At 40.9% G+C, this 18,760-nt stretch overlaps 1 protein-coding gene across 2 annotated transcripts; it reads right to left on the bottom strand.

Annotated features, from left to right (window-relative positions):
- Nucleotides 1–523: 523 nt before the first annotated feature.
- Nucleotides 524–17,650, bottom strand: FKBP14 (FKBP prolyl isomerase 14). Of its 2 annotated transcripts, XM_055141705.1 has the most exons (6): nucleotides 17,315–17,448; nucleotides 15,185–15,243; nucleotides 12,965–13,038; nucleotides 11,620–11,771; nucleotides 5,206–5,333; nucleotides 524–2,031 (listed from the first exon to the last, which is right to left on the bottom strand). In XM_055141705.1, exons 3-6 carry the CDS (start codon nucleotides 13,033–13,035, stop codon nucleotides 1,873–1,875), a joined length of 510 nt encoding a protein of 169 aa, XP_054997680.1. In that variant the 5' UTR covers nucleotides 13,036–13,038; nucleotides 15,185–15,243; nucleotides 17,315–17,448; the 3' UTR covers nucleotides 524–1,872. The 2 variants fall into 2 exon arrangements, with proteins under 2 accessions (XP_054997680.1, XP_004604103.3); XM_004604046.3 differs by lacking the exons at nucleotides 12,965–13,038; nucleotides 15,185–15,243 and having other exon boundaries at nucleotides 17,315–17,650.
- Between the last annotated feature and the right edge of the window lie 1,110 nt (nucleotides 17,651–18,760).

Genomic DNA, 18,760 nt, shown 5'->3' with positions numbered 1-18,760 from the left:
TATAAAAAAATTAAAAAATTCAGAATCAATCTCCACTCAATAGTATATGTGTGTGTGTGTGTACATAATATATACATAAATTTTGTTTTGTTTTGGAAGTCATACCTAGCAGTGCTGATTGGCTTACAGCTGGTTCTGCACCTTAGGGATTGATCACTCCTGGCAGAGCTTGGGGACCATATGGGGTGCCAGACATTTGACTGCATGCAAGGTAAGTTCCCTATCCTTTCTACTCTCTCTCCAGTTCTTGTTAGTTGCCTCATTTTTACATGAGGCAGAATTAGGGAAATTTGGATGCTTTTTAATTTCTCTCTTGACACATACATCCTTCCGTTGGGAAGGACGAGTAAAAAGAGACTACTAACATCTCAGAGCTAGGATAAATGGAGACATTACTGGGCCCGCAGGAGCAAATCGTTGATCAATGGATGACAGTGACAGTGACACAGTTTTATATTATAACTTGCTAGGATGAAATTTACTCATTCCTTAAAGAATTAGGAAGAACAATATGATGGTTTTTAAAAAATAAACACTGAATAGATATAACTGGAATTCTGTGACAGTATTTTGATATATTTTATTATAAAGAAATACATAAATAATTTATCCTACATATGACACATCATTAGTCACTGGGAACCAACCTTACATAGCACAAAGTCCTGGGTGAAATAAATGCCTCATTGTACATGGATTCTTAAGTTATTAAAGTTGCTACTCCAGCATTGCATCTCTCCTCAGCGAGGCAGTAAATGCTATCGAGTACAATTCAACATCCATTCTCCTCTTCCCCTTCAGCAGGAACTAAAAGGCAGTTATAAACCCACTGGGTCTTGATTCAGGTATCCCCTGCTGTTTGAAACTTCAAGTAAGGCCACTTAGCTTTCATGAGAGACCTAATTTTGTACCTGTTTTCAATGACTGAATAAAGTTCAAAGAACATCATTGCTTTTCTGATGTCAGAAAGTCAGAACATCCAGCCAGCACTCAGAGTTTGACCTTGCAGCAGCCATTCCAAAGGCAGTCAGCATCCAGAGCGGTAAGCATGGTGCCACCAGGCTCTGTCCCCAGAACTGCTCCAGAGAAGCTGGATTCACCAGTCAGTCTTGCTTTTAACCCTATGTGCTAGCTTAGGTTTGTGTACTGTATGGTATGCCATGGTAGATTATCTTTTGGGTCTGCTAACACTATACTTTTCCCCATATAAATGAAGACAATTGCCTCTTCTCTTAACACCATTTCCAAGTACAAGATTTTGTTGGGGGAGAGGGAAATGTGAATTTGGGCCACACCTGAAAGTGTTCAGAGGTCATTCCTGGGGGTGATCAGGGGACCATATGTGGTACCAGGGATTAAATACAAAATATTATATAGGAACACTGAAATTCTGAGTAGCAGAGCAACCTGCAATGTGAAAACAGTAAGGACTCACCATGCTCCTGCAAAAGACTTTTCAAATATTTGTATCTCACTGGGGGAAACTGGGGGAAACTAGAGGGAAGCTGAAGTTAAGAGCACTAATTTGCTGTTACCCAGGTTCATTTTGTGGCATGTTCCTTGCTACACTATTTAAAAATTACAAATAAGCAGGTGAAACAGAAGAGTTCATAACTGCAAGTAGAAAATGGTCTAGAGGTCTTGAGTTCAAAGACAAGTTCATTTTTTCTTCTCAGTAGCAGCAATGAGAAGTTAATTTTTTGTTCACTAGAAAGAAATGGTACTTAAGAAATCTAAGGAATTCTTCAGATAATATTCAGAAAAAATATAAAAATGACTAAAACAAAAAATGGAATACTATTTTTTTTAAAAAGATAGTCCTTAAAGATGATCTTTAAGGATAAGTAATATATAAAAAAGGCAGACACATCTCTATAACTCATCGTGTTCATATGTAAACTCTCTTGCAGATATATATCCGTCTTTGTCTTCATCTTCTTTATCAAAAATATCTTCCACCAAAGCATCATGATGACTGTCATTTACCACTGCTCCATGCTTCTCAAACTCCTTCTTTAAATACACTTTAACCTGGAAAATAATGAATCTCATTAATTCTAATTCAGAGGATACCCACACCATGTCAATCAATGTCAAAGAACAGACTGGTAATTGTTTAACTATATATAACTACTAAACAACCACTATGATACTTTAATTTTGTTTTTTAGGTCACACCTGGTGATGCTCCAGGCTTAGTCCTGGCTTTGCACTCTGGATCACTCCTGGCAGTGCTCAGTGGATTATACAGGGTACCGGTGATTGAACTGACCTTTCTAATGATAGTAAAAGAATGATAAGGAATCTCTTCCCTCAAAACTCCTTGCTATTATGCTCCAGTAGACACATGGAACATTGCTCAGAGACACAGAAAAGACGTATCTTAACTGAAAATAACTCAGTGAAAGACTATTGCCTGTTTTAGCTGATTCTTAATAAAAATTTGATGATATTCCTTATTACACAAATATTTAAAAGACTTTAACATTTTGAGTCACTGAATCATCTAGACCTTGATTTCTAACAGGAATCAGAATTTCATATATTTGGGGTTGGAGTGATAGCACAATGGGTAGGATATTTGCCTTGCATGTGGCCAACCCAGGTTCGATTCCCAGCATTTCATATGCTGGGAGCACCGACAGGAGTAATTCCTTAGTGCATGAGCCAGGAGTAACCCCTGTGCATCACTGGGTGTGACCCAAAGAGCAAAAAAATTTGAATGAATAATTTCATATTTTTTTCTTAAAAACATTGAGGTCAATTTCATTTAAATATCTGTCTAGAACTAGCATCTGCTGTGGTATTAGCATGACCATGTTGTACAATCTTCCAATCTTAGAAAAGTACAAAGTAATGAGAGCTTAAATTAAAATTTCCCATTTCAGGCGTTTACAAAATATAGATAGAATGCTGCTTATTTATCCTATAGATTTGCCATGATGCAATTATTGAACATACATTTTCAGTTTTAATAATATTTCTATAATTCTGTTAGATCAACAAATTTAAATCCTCTCTCTCTACCACCACCATGTGAACATGGTATGCATTTATTTTTAAAACAAATGGAACTGAATTCTGTGGTTTTGAAAGAAGAGTGATTAAAAAATATTCCAATTAATGTAGATATTTCTAGGATATATCATAAAAATAAGCAAGATGCTAAACAATATGGGAAATAGGTTTTTTTTTTTCTTTTTGGGTCACACCCAGCGATGCACAGGGGTCACTCCTGGCTCATGCACTCAGGAATCACCCCTGGCGGTGCTCAGGGGACCATATAGGATGCTGGAATTCGAACCCGGGTCGGCCGCGTGCAAGACAAACACCCTACCCGCTGTGCTATCGCTCCAGCCCCCAATAGGTTTCTTTTTGAGTATAAAGAGGGCAGTACGAATACACACACATAATGCTTATGTTTGCATAAAAACACTTGGGAATACACTAGGAATTAATAAAATATTAGAGTCAGGAAGGATCATGAGAAAGAAAAGGATATGGGAACTAAAAATATTTAGTGAATATACTTTAAAATTGGATTGATTTTTTTGTAGCCATGTGTTTTTATTTTATTTATTTTGGTTTTGGGGTCATACCAGCCTGTGCTGGCTTACTCCTGGCTTTGTCTCAGGGCTCAGTCCTGGAGGTGCTCGGGGACCATATGAGATGCTGGGGATTGAACCTGGCTCAGCCACATGCAAGGCAAGAGCCCTTCCCACTGTACTACTTTTCCAGCCCCCTGTGTGTTTTTTTAATGAAAGGGAATTAAAATTTATCGTGGATAGAAAAAAAGTCATCATGTAACTGGTCATATGACTCTGAGGTACTCTAAATGTAGAGGCTGTGGCTCTTTGCAATTAGCTTATGGTAGACTCAATTCTTTTCTGGCCATTAGAATGAAACTGGTAAATGTGTGAAAAAGGGCTGGAGGATTCCAGGTAGACACAAAACAGAAGGTTAAACATCTCCTTCTACATCTTGACTTCTTGTGCCACCACAGCATATAAAGCATGGTGCTGACAGCCTAAATGATAGGGAGAAGACTTCCTTCTTCTTCCTAAACAGTGCTGTGGGTGGTAGGGAGGTTTCCTGCTATTAAAAAAAAAAAAATCCCATTTTGCAGCTTCCTTTCTCCAGGTGGTGAAGGAATTGGAGTATGTGAGTTTCCTTTGTTGAATTGCTAGAAGATCCCATAAAACTAGCAAACAGTCTGCAATTTGAAACAGAAATTGACAGGAGACACTTGTCAGGATATCTCATTTCCTTCTCATTCTTCAGTTGGTTGGTTGGGGGGAAGCACTCCCAGTTGTGCTGGGGGTCAGTCCAGGCTCTCTGTCTGGTTTGCTCAGGGCAGTGTCTGAGGGCCAGGTGATGCCAGGGATCGATAGCCTCCAACTTTGCATTGTCTCTCTGGGCCCCGGATAACGATTTTCTTATATACTGTGAGGCCGAGAAATAACCTTGTATGCACTTCAGCAAAACAAGCAGTAGGCCTAACTTTCTGTTTCCTCCCAAGGAATTCCCAGAGACTGTCTTTGGCCGAAGCTGGAAATCCCCTAGATGCCTCTGTCTAGCCAGTGCTATGATAAGTAAGGTACCTGTGGCACAGCAGGCGGGCATGACCACCTAGCTCACAGACTTATGACTGCTTCAGGGCAATTCCTGGGAAAACTGCCAACACTGCTTTTGCTTATGCAACCATGTGCCATATAACGTTCCCTGGAACTTGGGTCGGGGTCCTTGTCAAGACGCCACTGCAATGGATGAGGCTTGTGCCCTAGCTGGAGGTAGCAATAAAGGTTCCTTTGCTTTTGCATTCTCACATGTGGAACTGATGAGAGTGCAAACAGGAAACCCAGAACCCGGGTTTAATAATAGGAACTCAGAGATGGGAATTGTGTCAGAAAAATCAATCTCCCAAAAGTTCAGGGAAGGGCAGGTAATAGTGAAACTTCAACATTAAGAAGAAAAATATTTTTTAAATGGTGGTTTTAAGTGTAATATAATTATCTCCAAAATAGCAATTTCTACAAAAAAGCGAATATTCAAAACACTGGTACTCTAAGAAAACATAATTTTTTACTGTCCAACATTATATTTTCTTTTCTTTTTTTTTTTGGAGTTAGCAATTCGTTTATTTTGCATTTTATTTCTAATAAAAAAGAAATCAAACCAAAAAAGAGAAGAAAAGGAAAAGGTCACCTCTTGTTTAGAGAGTTTCCAGTCATCATTCAGATCCATTTCTTGGAATGATTCATGGGATCTTGGTCCATTTCGAATCTCCAGGAGATCAATGTTGAATATCAGTGTACTCTCTGGGGGAATTTTACCTGTTCAAGAGGAGAGATGGGGTTTTGGTGCATTGAAAAGATCCCAAGTTTTGATGCCAAGACACTTATAGGACCAAATAATATATTCTCTGGATTTGAATTAAACAAATATCCTTCCCCAAATTCTCATATATGACATAAGACAGAAGTGACTCTTCATTGTGCTTGATTCAGACAAAAAAAAAATGGACGAATTCAAACTAGGAGATCAAAAACCATCTGTTTCTGGTTTTGCAAGAAGGGATAGTTTTGCACATACACACAGAACTGTGCCTAACAACCTCGGTATTAAATTGAAGCTCTAGGGCCAGAGTGATAGTACAGTGGGTAGGGCACCTGCCTCACATGCAGCCAATCCTGGTTCAATTACTGGCATCCCAAATGGTCCCCTGAGCCCATGAAGAATAATACCTGAGCTTAGAGCCCAGAATAACCCCTGAGCACTTCGGGGTGTGGCTCAAAAACAAAATAAATTTAAACTATAGCTATTATATATTACACGCCAAAAACACTTCACAGGACTTTAGATAATGCAGAGTTAATTATAATACAAGTGATGTGCTCACTTTTGTGTCTGAAAGTTCTTACTAGCAGTACACATGGAAGAGCCATTTCTACAGCAGGAGGCAGTAAGTAATCGCGTGAACTCTGTGTCCTGCAGGATTAAACCTGCCCCTCCGTAAGTCTCCGTCTCCTCATCTGGCAAGTGCAAATGATAATGCTGCTAACCCAGGAGTGCGTCGGGAGAGATCAGTGCAGTGGTCTGCATGCATGAACAGGGTTCAATCTTGGGCACCACCTGGCATTTCCTCCACTGAGAACTACTTGGGAGTTCCCTCTCACCCCCACAAAAAAAGCTTTAAAAAGTAAAAATACCTTCATTAAAGGAAGTACTAAGAACCCAGGGGAAAAAAACGCCCCACAAAGCTCTTCTGTTTGGTACGAATCGTTTTTAAACTTTGTTTCTTTACAGTTCTATGTAGTATACAGGTCTGAGTCAGGCAAACATATATATGAATGTTCCAAATCTCTTTTTTTTATTTTTTTGCTTTTTGGGTAACACCTGGCGATGCATAGGGGTTACTCCTGACTCTGCACTCAGGAATTAATTCCTGGCGGTGCTCAGGGGACCATATGGGATGCTGGCGATAGAATCCAGGTCAGCTGCGTGCAAGGCAAACGTCCTACCCACTGTGCTATTGCTCCAGCCCCTCCAAATGTCTCTTAGCCCACCTATCCCAGATGTTTTAATGAAAGAGCATTTTAAAGTGCAAAGAGAATGAAACATACAGTGTGCTGGGGCTTGCCGTGTCAGAGCTAGACAGAGAGGGGCATGCACTAGTTCGAGGCTAATGCTGGTGTCTTCCCAAAGGAGGGCACTGGACAGAGGACTACAGAATTAGTATTCAGTGCAGAGTAGCAGAGTTCATTTCATAGGGCTCAGAAAGAAATGATTGACATTTAGATCTCTACTTGCAAAGTAAGTGGAAACCATACAGTTAAGCTAATGTATCTAATTATTATGTAGATATAAAACTACACAGTTAAGATAATATAGGTAAGACAATGAAGGCACCAATTGATAGAATACATTTAAATATTATAGAAGCATTTCTGAGATACTTGATTTTCTGCCCTAATGAGGGCTATGATTAAAAAAAAAAAAACACGGGTGTTGGGCTAGTAAATTCCAAGTAGATTACACAATGCTTTGCATATGACATCGATTTTCTTTCCAGAAAACTGGGGCTAGAAATCCTGATTCACACCTAGTGAATGGCTCAGTGTGAGCCAAAGGAGGCTGTGATATCTATATTTATACCAACCCAGAGTATTCTCAAGACTTGGGAAAGTTCTTTCTCTTCATTATATAAGGAATACATTCCCATGGCACACTATTTGGAAGAGAGAAAACCAAAGGTGAAACTAATTCCGAGCTCCAGTACAGCAGGAAGGGCACTTGCTTTGCACATGGCCAGCTTGGGTTCAATCCCTGGCACTGCACATGAGGCGAGCACCACTAGGAGTGATCCCTGAGTGCAGAGCCAGAAGGGAGCCAGAGTACTGCAGGGTGTGGCCCCAAAACCAAAACCAAAGCTGTAGCACTGTCATCCCGTTGTTCATCTATTTGCTCGAGCAGGCACCAATAACGTCTCCATTGTGAGACTTGTTGTTACTGTTTTTGGCATATTGAATATGCCACGGGGAGCTTGCCAGGCTCTGCCATGTGGGTGGGATACTCTCAGTAGCATGCTGGTCTCTCTGAGAGGGACGGAGTAATCGAACCTGAGTCGGCTGCAAGCAAGGCAAACGCCCTACGCGCTGTGCTAACTGTTCATCATTATTTCTCTTATTTGTTTCTTTAAGATTCACTTTCATGGAGAGGCTTTTTCACAATACTTATACACTGTAATTTTATTTTTCAATTTTTAAAAATTTATTAGATTTTTATATTTATATTTTTAGTTTTTGAGCCACACTCAGCAACACTTCGGGGTTACTTCTGGCTCTGTTCTCAGTAATCACTCCTGGCGGTGCTTGGGGATCATACAGGATGCTGGGGATCGAACCCAGGTTGGCCGTAGGCAAGGCAGGTCCTCTACCTACTGTACTATTTCTCCAGTCCATTTTTTCTTTTTTACTTTTTGAAGTAAGATAATTCTAATAAAAGGAAAGAAAGAAAAGGGAACATGTTCAAGAGAGAGTGTAGACCTCTCCAGAGAAAGGAAAGAATGCCACAATGTTAAAACAAATTATATATCCTGAGATTTTTATTTTTTTCTTTCATCTATAGCAAAAACACATTTTGGATCTAGTATTTACAGATATGTAAAGCACAGTGTTAAATAATTGAGCCTCATTTTTTTCACTTAGACTTTTCTTTTTATATACTTATGTTGGCTCCAATTGTTTTCTACTTAATAACACAGTGATGGCTATCCCTGTTAATAAGCCTTGTTCTCAATAGTTAATTGCTTAGGTTGAATTCTAATAAAGGTGTGATATAATTCCTACGTATGGAGATCTCAGGCTTCTAGTAAGTAACTCTGAGTAGCTGCGTATGTTCCCACTCCGACATGGGGTGTGTGTTCCCAGGAAACCACTAGTCCAAGGTTTTCCCATCAACTGGCCCACGTCTATTTTCATTAAAAAAAAAAAAAAACCCTCATTTCATAGTCTTCCATTCATTTTTATATTTTAATTTTTAAAAAATATTTATTTCTTGTTTCTGGGCCACATCTGGTGTTGCTTATCTGACTCTGGACCCAGGAATCACTTGAGGTGCTTGGGGAATCATATGGGGTAATGGGGACTGATTCTGGGCTGACTGCGGCAAAGCAAGCATCTTTCTTACTCTGCTATTTTCAGCTCCTCCACTCATTTAAAAAATAAATTCTCTGAATCTGCTGAGAACCCCAGGTATGCAGGTTTTACGACTGAAACCTCCAGGCTCACAGTCAGGAATGGGCACCCTCCCCCCATCTGCCTGTGCTCCCGGCTGCTTCTCAGTCACGCCCACAAGAAGCCTCTGGGTGACAAATAAGCTTATTAATGGCCATTATCCAGGGACTCACAGATAAAATCTCCAAAGAGAGCAAAACCCTGCACAGATTTTCCAGACCCCAAAAGCACCATCCAGATAAAAATCTGATTCTGGCTTTAGCACCCTAGCTAAAATTTAAAATTTTAGAATTCCTGGAGCAACCTCTCATATATATATATATATATATATATATATATATATATATATATATACTTATATATATATGCTTATATATATGCTTTTATATATATATGCTTATATATATATGTATATATATATGTATATAAGCACACAAGTCCCAGCATGTTAGTGATCTCTTATACAGGGGCTTAATGGCTCCAAGATGATATAAGACAATTTTCACACACTTTCCTCTAAGGAAACCATTTTGATCATTTTTAGTGGATTATTTATAACAAGCAGAGAGTCTCTTGCCTCCATGCCTGGCTGTCTTCTCCGGGGTCCCTTGGGAGGGGGGGCCCTCAGCTTCCCTCCCCACCCTGAGCAGAGCTCCCATGGCTGAAGACCTCCGGAGCCTAGCCAGAGCCATGCTCAAGGCCCCTCTCCACACGTTCGGACAAGCCTCACACATGAAGGATTTGGCAGAGAAACCCAGGTGTGTGGGACCCGGGGCTGAGACCTCCAAGCCTGCTCAGATCAGGACTGGGCCTCTTTCACCCAGATTCCCCATTTGCCAGTAGCTAGGCGGTCATACCCAGGGACTGCCCCGGCACCGTGTAATCCTACCAACGGCCAACATCCAGAGACTTAAAAACCAAGCTCCCGGAAGGGATTCTTACAGCCTACTTCTCCCTCTGGGAGAACCTGGCAAGCTACAGAGAGTTTCCTGCCCACACGGGAGAGCCTTGCAAACTCCCCATAGTGTATTTATATGCCAAAACCAATAACAATGCTGGGTCTCATTCCCCTGACCCTGAAAGAGCCTCCAATGTGGCACCATTGGAAAGGACGTGTAAAGAGAGGCTTCTAAAATCTCAGGGCTAGGACGAATAGAGACGTTACTGAGACCACTCAAGAAATTCAACAATCTGGGGCTGGAGCAATAGCACAGTGGGTAGGGCATTTGCCTTGCACACGGCTGACCCGGGTTTGATTCCCAGCATCCCATATGGTCCCCTGAGCACCGCCAGGGATGATTCCTGAGTGCAGAGCCAGGAGTAACCTCTGTGCATCGCCAGGTATGACCCAAAAAGAAAAAAAAAAAGAAATTCAAAAATCAACGGGATGATGATGATGATGATGATATTTATAACAAGCAATACAAAATAAACGATTTAGCATATGCCTTTAGGGCAGGCTAGGGTGGTGGTAGGAAATTTTGAAATGATGGTGGGAAGGTGTAACAGTGGTGGGGTTTATGTTGAAATATTGAATGTAATAAATTATTGTGAACAACTTCATGAAAATAAAATAAAATAAAATAAAAACTCTCAGGAGCTGGAGAGATAGCAGAAGGTTATGGTGCTTGCCTTGCAGTGGTTGGCCCTGGCTCGATCCCCAGCTCTGCGTATCCTTGAGTACCTCCAGAAGTGATCCCTGAGCAACAGTCAGGGTACCCCCCAAGTAAAAATCAAAACAAATAAAATAAATTATCAGAAGTTTCACAAACTAACTTTAACAATAAAATAAGAATGGGGCCAGAAGGGTAGTGTGCACAGGGCGCTTGCCTTGCACGTGGTTGACAGGGATTCAGTCTCTGGCACCTCGTCTGCTCCACTGAGCCCCACCAAAAGTGATCCCTGAGCACAGAGTTAGGAGTAAGCCTGAGCACCACAGGTGTGACCCAAAAGCCAAGAAACAAATAAAAATAAAAAGGACCAGAGGATTAAAGAGTTGGCTCAAAGAGCTAAAGCACATACGTTGTATGTAGGACCCCCAGGTTCAGTCTCTGACACTGCATGGTCCCCAGACATCATGAGAATCACCCCAACCACCAACCCCAGAGTAGCCCAAAGAAAATAGCCTGCAGAAAGTTCTGTGGGAGACTTCAGCTATAAGTCACATATATCCTGCATCCAAACCCTCAATGTCTTTATGTCTACAAATGTTTCACTCATCAAAAACACTATCCATCTGCAATCTTCCATTTTGTGTTGTTTAAAGAAAGTGGCAGTTTCTCTCGGAAGTGGAAAAAAAGGTTCTGGTGATGAAGAGTTGGTGATATTTGTAAAACAAGGTGACTGTACTTAATGTCCCTGAAGTGCTTTTTAAAAAATGGTAAACATGCTATGTGTATCACACCACAATTCCAAACACCCACCATATTGCGTTAACAATGGAAATAGGGCCTGGAGCAATAGCACAGTGGGTAGGGCATTTGCCTTGCATCAGCTGTCCCGGGTTTGATTCCCAGCATCCCATATGGCCCCCCGAGCACAGCACCGCCAGGAGTAATTCCTGAGTTACAGAGCCAGGAGTAACCCCTGTGCATCGCCGGGTGTGACCCAAAAAACAAAACAAACAAACAATGGCAATAACAGAGTTGCATGACATAACCTTTCTTACCTTCTTTGTTAGCTCAGTGGACCATTTAGATAATAAGACATTAAGTTGGCTATTCCAAATGATAATCAAGATTATACATTTATAAAAGAAATACAAGTTCTCTATTTTACTTTTAGAAAAATACTCTTTAGTTATACTCACTTCTGATCTTAATCCAGAAAAGAATTCTAGTGATATAGGAAAAAAAGAAAGCAAGAAAGAAAATTAAGTTATTACCTTTTCCTTCTTTTCCATAGCCTAGGGCAGGAGGAATGATGAGTTTTCTCTTCTCTCCTACACACATGCCCTTCAAGCCCTGGTCCCATCCTTTAAGGGCCTCCAGGATGCCCAAGGTAAACCAAATGGGCTGCCCATTATTGTGTTTGTGACTGAGAGAGAAAAACAAACAAATCAGGTGAGAACCCTTTAGTAACTTTATTTATTTTTACTGCTCTGGTGTACTTTTTTCCACCTGTGAGCAATTAAGTTAATTAGTTCAGAAATTAATCAAAACAGTCATTGATTTGTACACATACACAGTGTAAGTGTATGTTAGTTTTTTATTAATTTGTATACCCCCCTCCCTGAAGTCAGCATTCAATTCTTTGTCCATTTTTCTTGATGCAAATTTTACTTAGTTGACTTAATATGAGCAAAGGGAATAACAATTAAATAACAGCCTTTGCTTGAGCATTTAAAAGTATTTTTATTGGATCACCGTGATACAATTACAAAGCTTTCATGATTGAGTTTCAGTCATACAATGATTGAACACCCATCCCTCCACCAGTGTACATTTCCCACCACCAATGTCCCCAGTATCTCTCCAGCCATACTCACCCCACCCCACGCCCTGTTTCTATGGCAATTTCCTTCTTACTCTCTCTCTCTCTCTCTCTCTCTCTCTCTCTCTCTCTCTCTCTCCCTCCCTCCCCTTTGGGGCATCATGATTTGCAATACAGATACGGAGAGGCCATCATGTTTGGTCCTTTATCTACTTTCAGCACGCATCTCCCATCCTGAATGATCCCCCCAACCATCATTGATTTAGTGGTCCCTTCTTTATCTCTGCTACCAGCTCATGAGGCAGGTGCTTGAGCTTTTTGTTTTTGTTTTTTGGTCACACCCAGAGATGCAAAAGGTTCACAAGAGTTACTCCTGGCTCACTCACTCAAGAATTACTCCTGGCAGTGCTCGGGGGACCATATGAAATGCTGGGAACCCAGGATGGCCGCGTGCAAGGCAAATGCCCTACCAGTTGTGCTATTGCTCCAGCCTCGCTTGAGCATTTTTTATCCATTAGCCATTATTCTAAAATTGTTTGCCTATTTTAATTCCAACAATGATCGCAGAAGATAAGTACTCTTATTTCCCCATTGTACACTGTCAAGCATGCCAGTACCTATAAGTTCAAGGTCTTAACCACAGAATGTTGCTACCTCAGGAAGGACACTAGGATGCAGAAGAGTGAGAAAATAATGGGAAATTGGGGGAGGATGAGTGGCTAGAGAGAATTTACTACCAACATGTTGACCCATCCCACCTGGTCAGTGCAAGAGTGCAGCAGTTTATATACTCTCACCAACTTCTCTGACGTAAAGTCACTTGCATCCATGGAATGAAGAAGGAAACGGTCAATAGAAGGAGACTCATGAACTAAAGAGAGAAGAGAGGAAGAACACTAACCAACCCAGATCCTGGCAAGGTTTGAGACCGATAAGGAGAGTGTGCTACTCAGGAATATCTCATAGAAAAGAAGGAAGTCACTACTATCCTTCAAAGGTATCCTGCTTACTAAATTTAGGTAATGGCCATTAACTCCTCTTTTCCTTTATCACTCCTTTCCCTACTCCCACCCTTCCACCCCCATTATCTTAGAAACAAACAGCAACGAAGAAAATATGGGGGAGTCTAGAAAAGAAGGAGGAAAAAATAATCCACCCCACCCAGCAATGACTATAGTCCGGGCATGTTTCTTGTCACTGCCAACACTTTTAGAATACTTGCTATAAAGACAGAGTTACAGAATGATAGGACATGTCTCATAAACCAATAGTTTGACATACTTCTTCCTATTCTCAGAGTTAGCAACTCCTGATTTATTTACATGAAGGATATAGGACACTAGTGCTTTTGTGTGTAATAGAATTTCAATAGCAAAGTGCTAAATATTGTCCCATGGTTAATTGACAAAGTTCTCACAATCTTTTGGCTCTGAAACTTGAAAGAATTTGGTTAAGACTGAAAGAGTTGAAGGGTTGGAGAGACAGTACAGTGGGTAGGATGCTTGCCTTTCTTGATGCCAAACTGGGTTCTCTCCTGGGCAACCCATATGGTTCCCTGAGCTCTGGTAGGAGTGAGCCCTGAGTGCAGAGCCAGGAACTGTACCGCCGAGGACTTGGAAGGTGCGTGCTCAGTCCTGCATCCTGCCAGGATCCCAGTTCATAGACAACTCCAGCCCACAGAGGTGATACCTCCCCACTCAGAGATAAAGTCAGGGCTTGATGGAGGCCCACAAGGCTCTGACCAAAGCCCAGTCACTGGTCCGAATGGCAAGGTCCAAACAAGCCACCCTCATTCTGAGGCATCTGGAAAAGGGGTGTTGGTCTTTGAGTCAGTGCTTGGGGAAGGACAGCAACGCCTCTGTGAGACCCAACACCACTCTGCCCAAGAACTATACTGCCCCATGGCTCCCACCCCCTCACTGAGGGGCCTGTGTTGTTGTTTTTTTTTTTTTGACCACACCTGGTGATGATCAGGGGTTACTCCTGGCTCTGCACTGAGGGGTCACTCCTTGTGGTGCTTGGGGGACCATATAGGATGCTGGGGATGGAATCCAAGTTGGCTGCAGGCAAGGCAAGTGTCCCACCCACTGTACTATCTCTCTGTCCCTCCTCTATAAGGTTTTTAATTTTTTTTTTTTTTTTGCTGTTTGGGTCACACCTGGCGATGCACAAGGGTTACTGCTGGCTTATGCTCCTAGGAATTACTCCTGTGGTGCTCAGGGGACCATATGGGATGCTGGGAATCAAACCCCGGTTAGCCGTATGCAAAGCAAACGCCCTACACTCTGTGCTATTGTTCCAGCCCCAAGGTATTTAAAATTAATAATTAAAAAAAAGACCTCAATATCAGACATAAATTCAAAAGGTACATGGAGGAAAATGTAGGCAGAATCTTCCATGATATTGAAGATAAAAGCATCTTTAAGGATGAAATAGCACTGACCAAGCAAGTGGAAACAAACATAAACAAATGGGACTACATCAAACTAAGAAGCTTCTGCACCTCAAAAGAAACAGTGACCAAAATATATAAAAAGCCCACAGAATGGTAAAGAAAATTTACCCAATACCCATATGAGAGGGATTGATATTCAGGATATACAAGACACAGCTGGAATAGTACAAGAAAAAAACTCCAACCCCATCAAAAAATGAGAAAAAGAAATGAACAGAAACTTCCTCAAAATAAAAATACAAATGGCCAAAAGGCACATGAAAAAATGCTCCACATCATTAATCATCAGGGAGATGCAAATCAAAACAATAGTGAGATATCATCTTATACCACAGAGACTGGCACACATTCAAAAGAACAAAAGCAACCAGTGCTGGCATGGATGTGGGGGAAAAGGGGCACTTCACTGTTGATGGGAATGCTGACTGGTCCAGTCTTTTTGGAAAACAATAGGGACATTCCTTCAAAAACTAGAAATTGAGCTTCCATATGACCCTGCAATATCACTTCTGGGAATATATCCCAAGGGTGAAAAAAAGCACAGTAGAAATGACATCTGTACCTGTTATGTTCATTGCAGCACTGTTCACAATAGCCAAAATCTGGAAACAACCTGAGTGCCTGAGAACAGATGACTGGTTAAAGAAACTTTGGTACATCTAACAATGGAATACTATGCAGTTTTTAGGAGAAATGAAGTCATGCAATTTACTTATACGTGGATAGACATGGAGAGTATCATGATAAGTGAAATTAGTCAGAAAGAGAGGGATGGACATAGAAGGATCATATTCATTTGTGGAACATAAAATAACACAACATGAAAGTGACACCCAAGGAAAGTAGACACAAGGGCCAGGAAGATTGCTCCATAGTTGGAAGCCTGTCTCATGAACTGGAGGAGAAGGCAGATGGAATAGCGAAGGGATCACTAAGACAATGAAGGTTAGAGGGATCCATCAGGATGGGAGATGTGTGCTGAAAGTAGATAAAGGACCAAACATGATAACTTCTCAGTATCTATATTGCAAACCATAACACCCAAAAGTAGAGAGAGAGTATTGGGAATATTGTCTGCCATGGAGGCAGGAGGAGGGTGGGAAAGGGGGGGTATACTGGGGATATTGATAGTGGGGAATGTGTACTGGTGGAGGGATGGGAGTTTGATCATTCTATGTCTGTAACTCAAACATGAAAGCTTGTAACTGCAGCTCACAGTGATTCAATTAAAAAAAAAAAGTGGAGTTCATGCCCAATTCAATCAGCTTAATCAATGGCTGAATAAGTAGCAGTACTCCTACATTAAAAAAAAAAAAGAATAAGTCCCAATCACAGACGGTTGCAGCCCTGAGGCAATCAAACAAACAATAAAAGATAAAAATATAAAAGAATTTCCTTTATACATACCTATTTACCACCTAACTGTAGGCAATAAAAATTGAAAACTAAATGGAAATCATTCTCTACATTTAATGAATCTAACAATGAATTTAATATACACTGTAGCACTGACCTAGGGCCATAATTCTTTAGTTCATACCATTCTCTCTACCTGGAATGTTCTTCCCAACTCCACCTGGAATCTCTACCCATCACTCAAGGCCCATCTCAATTACGACCTCTGGGAAGTCTTGCTTTCCTCACCTCATGGAGCATAATTAAATCTAGACTTCATTATAGTTGTGAACAATTCGAACATCCCACTCTGTATCATGAGTTACTTACTTGTCTCCCTTACCCCCACTCATTGCCCTTGCATTGCTAGAGGACACGCACCTTCCCCTGACCTGACTGGAGTCCACGCAATAAGGGTTTGATGGATGAACAGATGCAAGGATGAATGGTAATGAAGAGAGGAATGAATAAATGGCAATGAAGACAAGCCGAAAATTGTCTTTAATATCAAGCATAGAATGGAACATTAAGAAAATGTTCAGTAAATACTTTTGAAATGGACTGAAGACGACAATGCCTACTTAGCAATCACTGCTGTTGTGATTATTCCAAGCTGCAGTTTCTTTTGCTTACAGGATAGGAATTATAGTGTAAACATCTAAAAATCCTTCACTTATGCATTGGATTAATCTTTCATAAACACTCATAAACACAAAAATTCAAAAGTATTTGAATTTCTAGAAAGAAACCAATGATGATCCAAATCATGGTCCTATTCCTCAGCAAAAATGCCATCTGTCAGAGTAAAAGTTGAATAGGTCAGTAGACAAATAATATATCACGTGACGGGCAGATAAACGATTGAGTATCCTACTCATGAAGCAGTTATGAAAATTTAAGTCAATTTCACCTGAATCATAGTGAAAAATGGAATGGAGTTATTTTCCCTTTGGCATAGAGTTTGAGTTATGGGAATTCCTGTAAGCCTATTATTTATTGCTTGATTATATATCTAGGTATCTCTGCAGCATTCCAGAGATTCTATTTCGAATTTTTAATCAAAACACAACTGTCTTACGCCGATCACAAATTTTCAAGGAGGCCTTCAAAAATCTCGTTATGTAAGACTGGCTTTAAACAATTCCCTTTCTCAAAGAAGAAAATAATATTTCGATTTTTATTTATTTTTAATTTTTTTTTTACGTTTAGATTTTTAAAGAGGAATTAAAATTGGGTACAGGCTCTCTCCTTGCCCAAAGAGCTGACACAGATGGATAATCTTTCCTGTTTTACTTACGTGGAGTGGAATAGAGAGCCGTCCTTTTCTAAGTAGCCTTCGTAGTGAACCAGCATCAAATCTCCTCCCTTGGTCCTGCGATGGCAGATGAAGGGCTTCTGCAGAACTTCGATCTTCACTTCGGGCTCAGGGATCAGAGCCCCACTCAGCGCGGGGACCAGTAGCGCCAGGACCGCACTCCGCAAGAAAAGCCTCATGTTGTTGACGCAGAAATGCAGTTTCTACAAAAACTCGTGCCCCCCGACCTCATAGAGTTATGAATGGAGTTGGAAGTTGAAGGATAACGGCCCTTGGCGAGTCCATGACTATTCCTTCCTAGCAGACGTGGCACCTTTACTATCAACAACTTTTTCAAGACACTGAGAATTTCGTCTAAAGAGTTAAACCCAACGCGGATCTGATTGGCTTTAACAATGAAGCCGCCTGGAGAGCGCCTCCTCCTATTGGTCTGCATGCTGTCGTTCAAATGGCTCTCCATCCAATGCAGCTACGGTGACAGTGAAATTCACATCCCCGCGCAGCGGTGCACGCCTCCCTGGTCCTGTGGATTGACTAAGCCCATCAGCTGGGAAGCCGGGAAAAGACGGGAGCTCTCAGCACACCGACACTCCTGCAGATTTACATCTGTAAACTACCTGGACTCCCTCAGCGGTGGGAAGAAAAGTCCATAGCCCCAGGAAATGGTAGTGGTTTCAGGAAAGACTTATTGACTCTCGCAGTGGGTGAGAGACAGCCCCCGCCCCAATCCCACATTCCGAGACACTTGCTGTGGTTTATTTAATTTACACTAACGGAAGAAAACTCAAAGGTGTTTTAGGATTCGCAGAGCGTGTTCCTGTTCACGAACCTCACTACACTTACCTGTAAGACCGGTTATTTTGGTCCCACTTAAAAGATAAATATATTTCAGAAGAGGGCAGATATTCTGCATCAAGTCGTTCATCTCCAAAGCAGTTGAGCCCAGTCGTCAAACTAGGCTGATTCTTTCTACTACAATACTTCACAAGGAATGACTCGATTGATAATACTTTCTTACTTAAACAGTCTTAGGTCAGGACTATTGAGGATAAGGACGTACAGACTTTAGAGAAATTGTAATGGTTACGAGTTAAACAGGATGATCTTAATTTAGAATTTAAAAAATTTTACACTTTTCCCTTTCAAAAAATTGTCTAATTTCGAAGAAAATGGAAAGTACTAAACTAGGGATTCTTGTTAAAATACAGGAGTCGAATTAAATACGAATTTCTGATGATAAATTAATTGTGGGTTTTATTGACTTATTTCATTTATTGACTGAATCTGCCAACTTTTAAAGAAAGACAGAAAAAGGGGTTGCCTATAAAGTCACAATCCATAATAAAATATTCCACAAATATTCGTTTTAACATTTTGGTGCAGAATTCTGCCACGTATGCCTAAAACAATTTGGATGAGATTGTGTAC

The sequence above is a fragment of the Sorex araneus genome, chromosome 1 (genome assembly GCF_027595985.1).
Source record: "Sorex araneus isolate mSorAra2 chromosome 1, mSorAra2.pri, whole genome shotgun sequence".
Lineage (NCBI taxonomy): Eukaryota > Metazoa > Chordata > Mammalia > Eulipotyphla > Soricidae > Sorex > Sorex araneus.
This window is presented reverse-complemented; position numbering and strand designations above follow the sequence as displayed.

Bases quoted from the DNA above. Each gene is read 5' to 3' on its own strand.
- FKBP14 (XM_004604046.3), bottom strand. From the start codon at position 17,511: ATGAGGCTTTTCTTGCGGAGTGCGGTCCTGGCGCTACTGGTCCCCGCG. The intron at 11,772-17,314 runs GTAAGTAAAACA...TTTCTCTCTCAG, and splicing joins GGCTCTCTATTCCACTCCAC to TCACAAACACAATAATGGGC. The intron at 5,334-11,619 runs GTAATAACTTAA...CCTCTTGAACAG, and splicing joins CTATGGAAAAGAAGGAAAAG to GTAAAATTCCCCCAGAGAGT.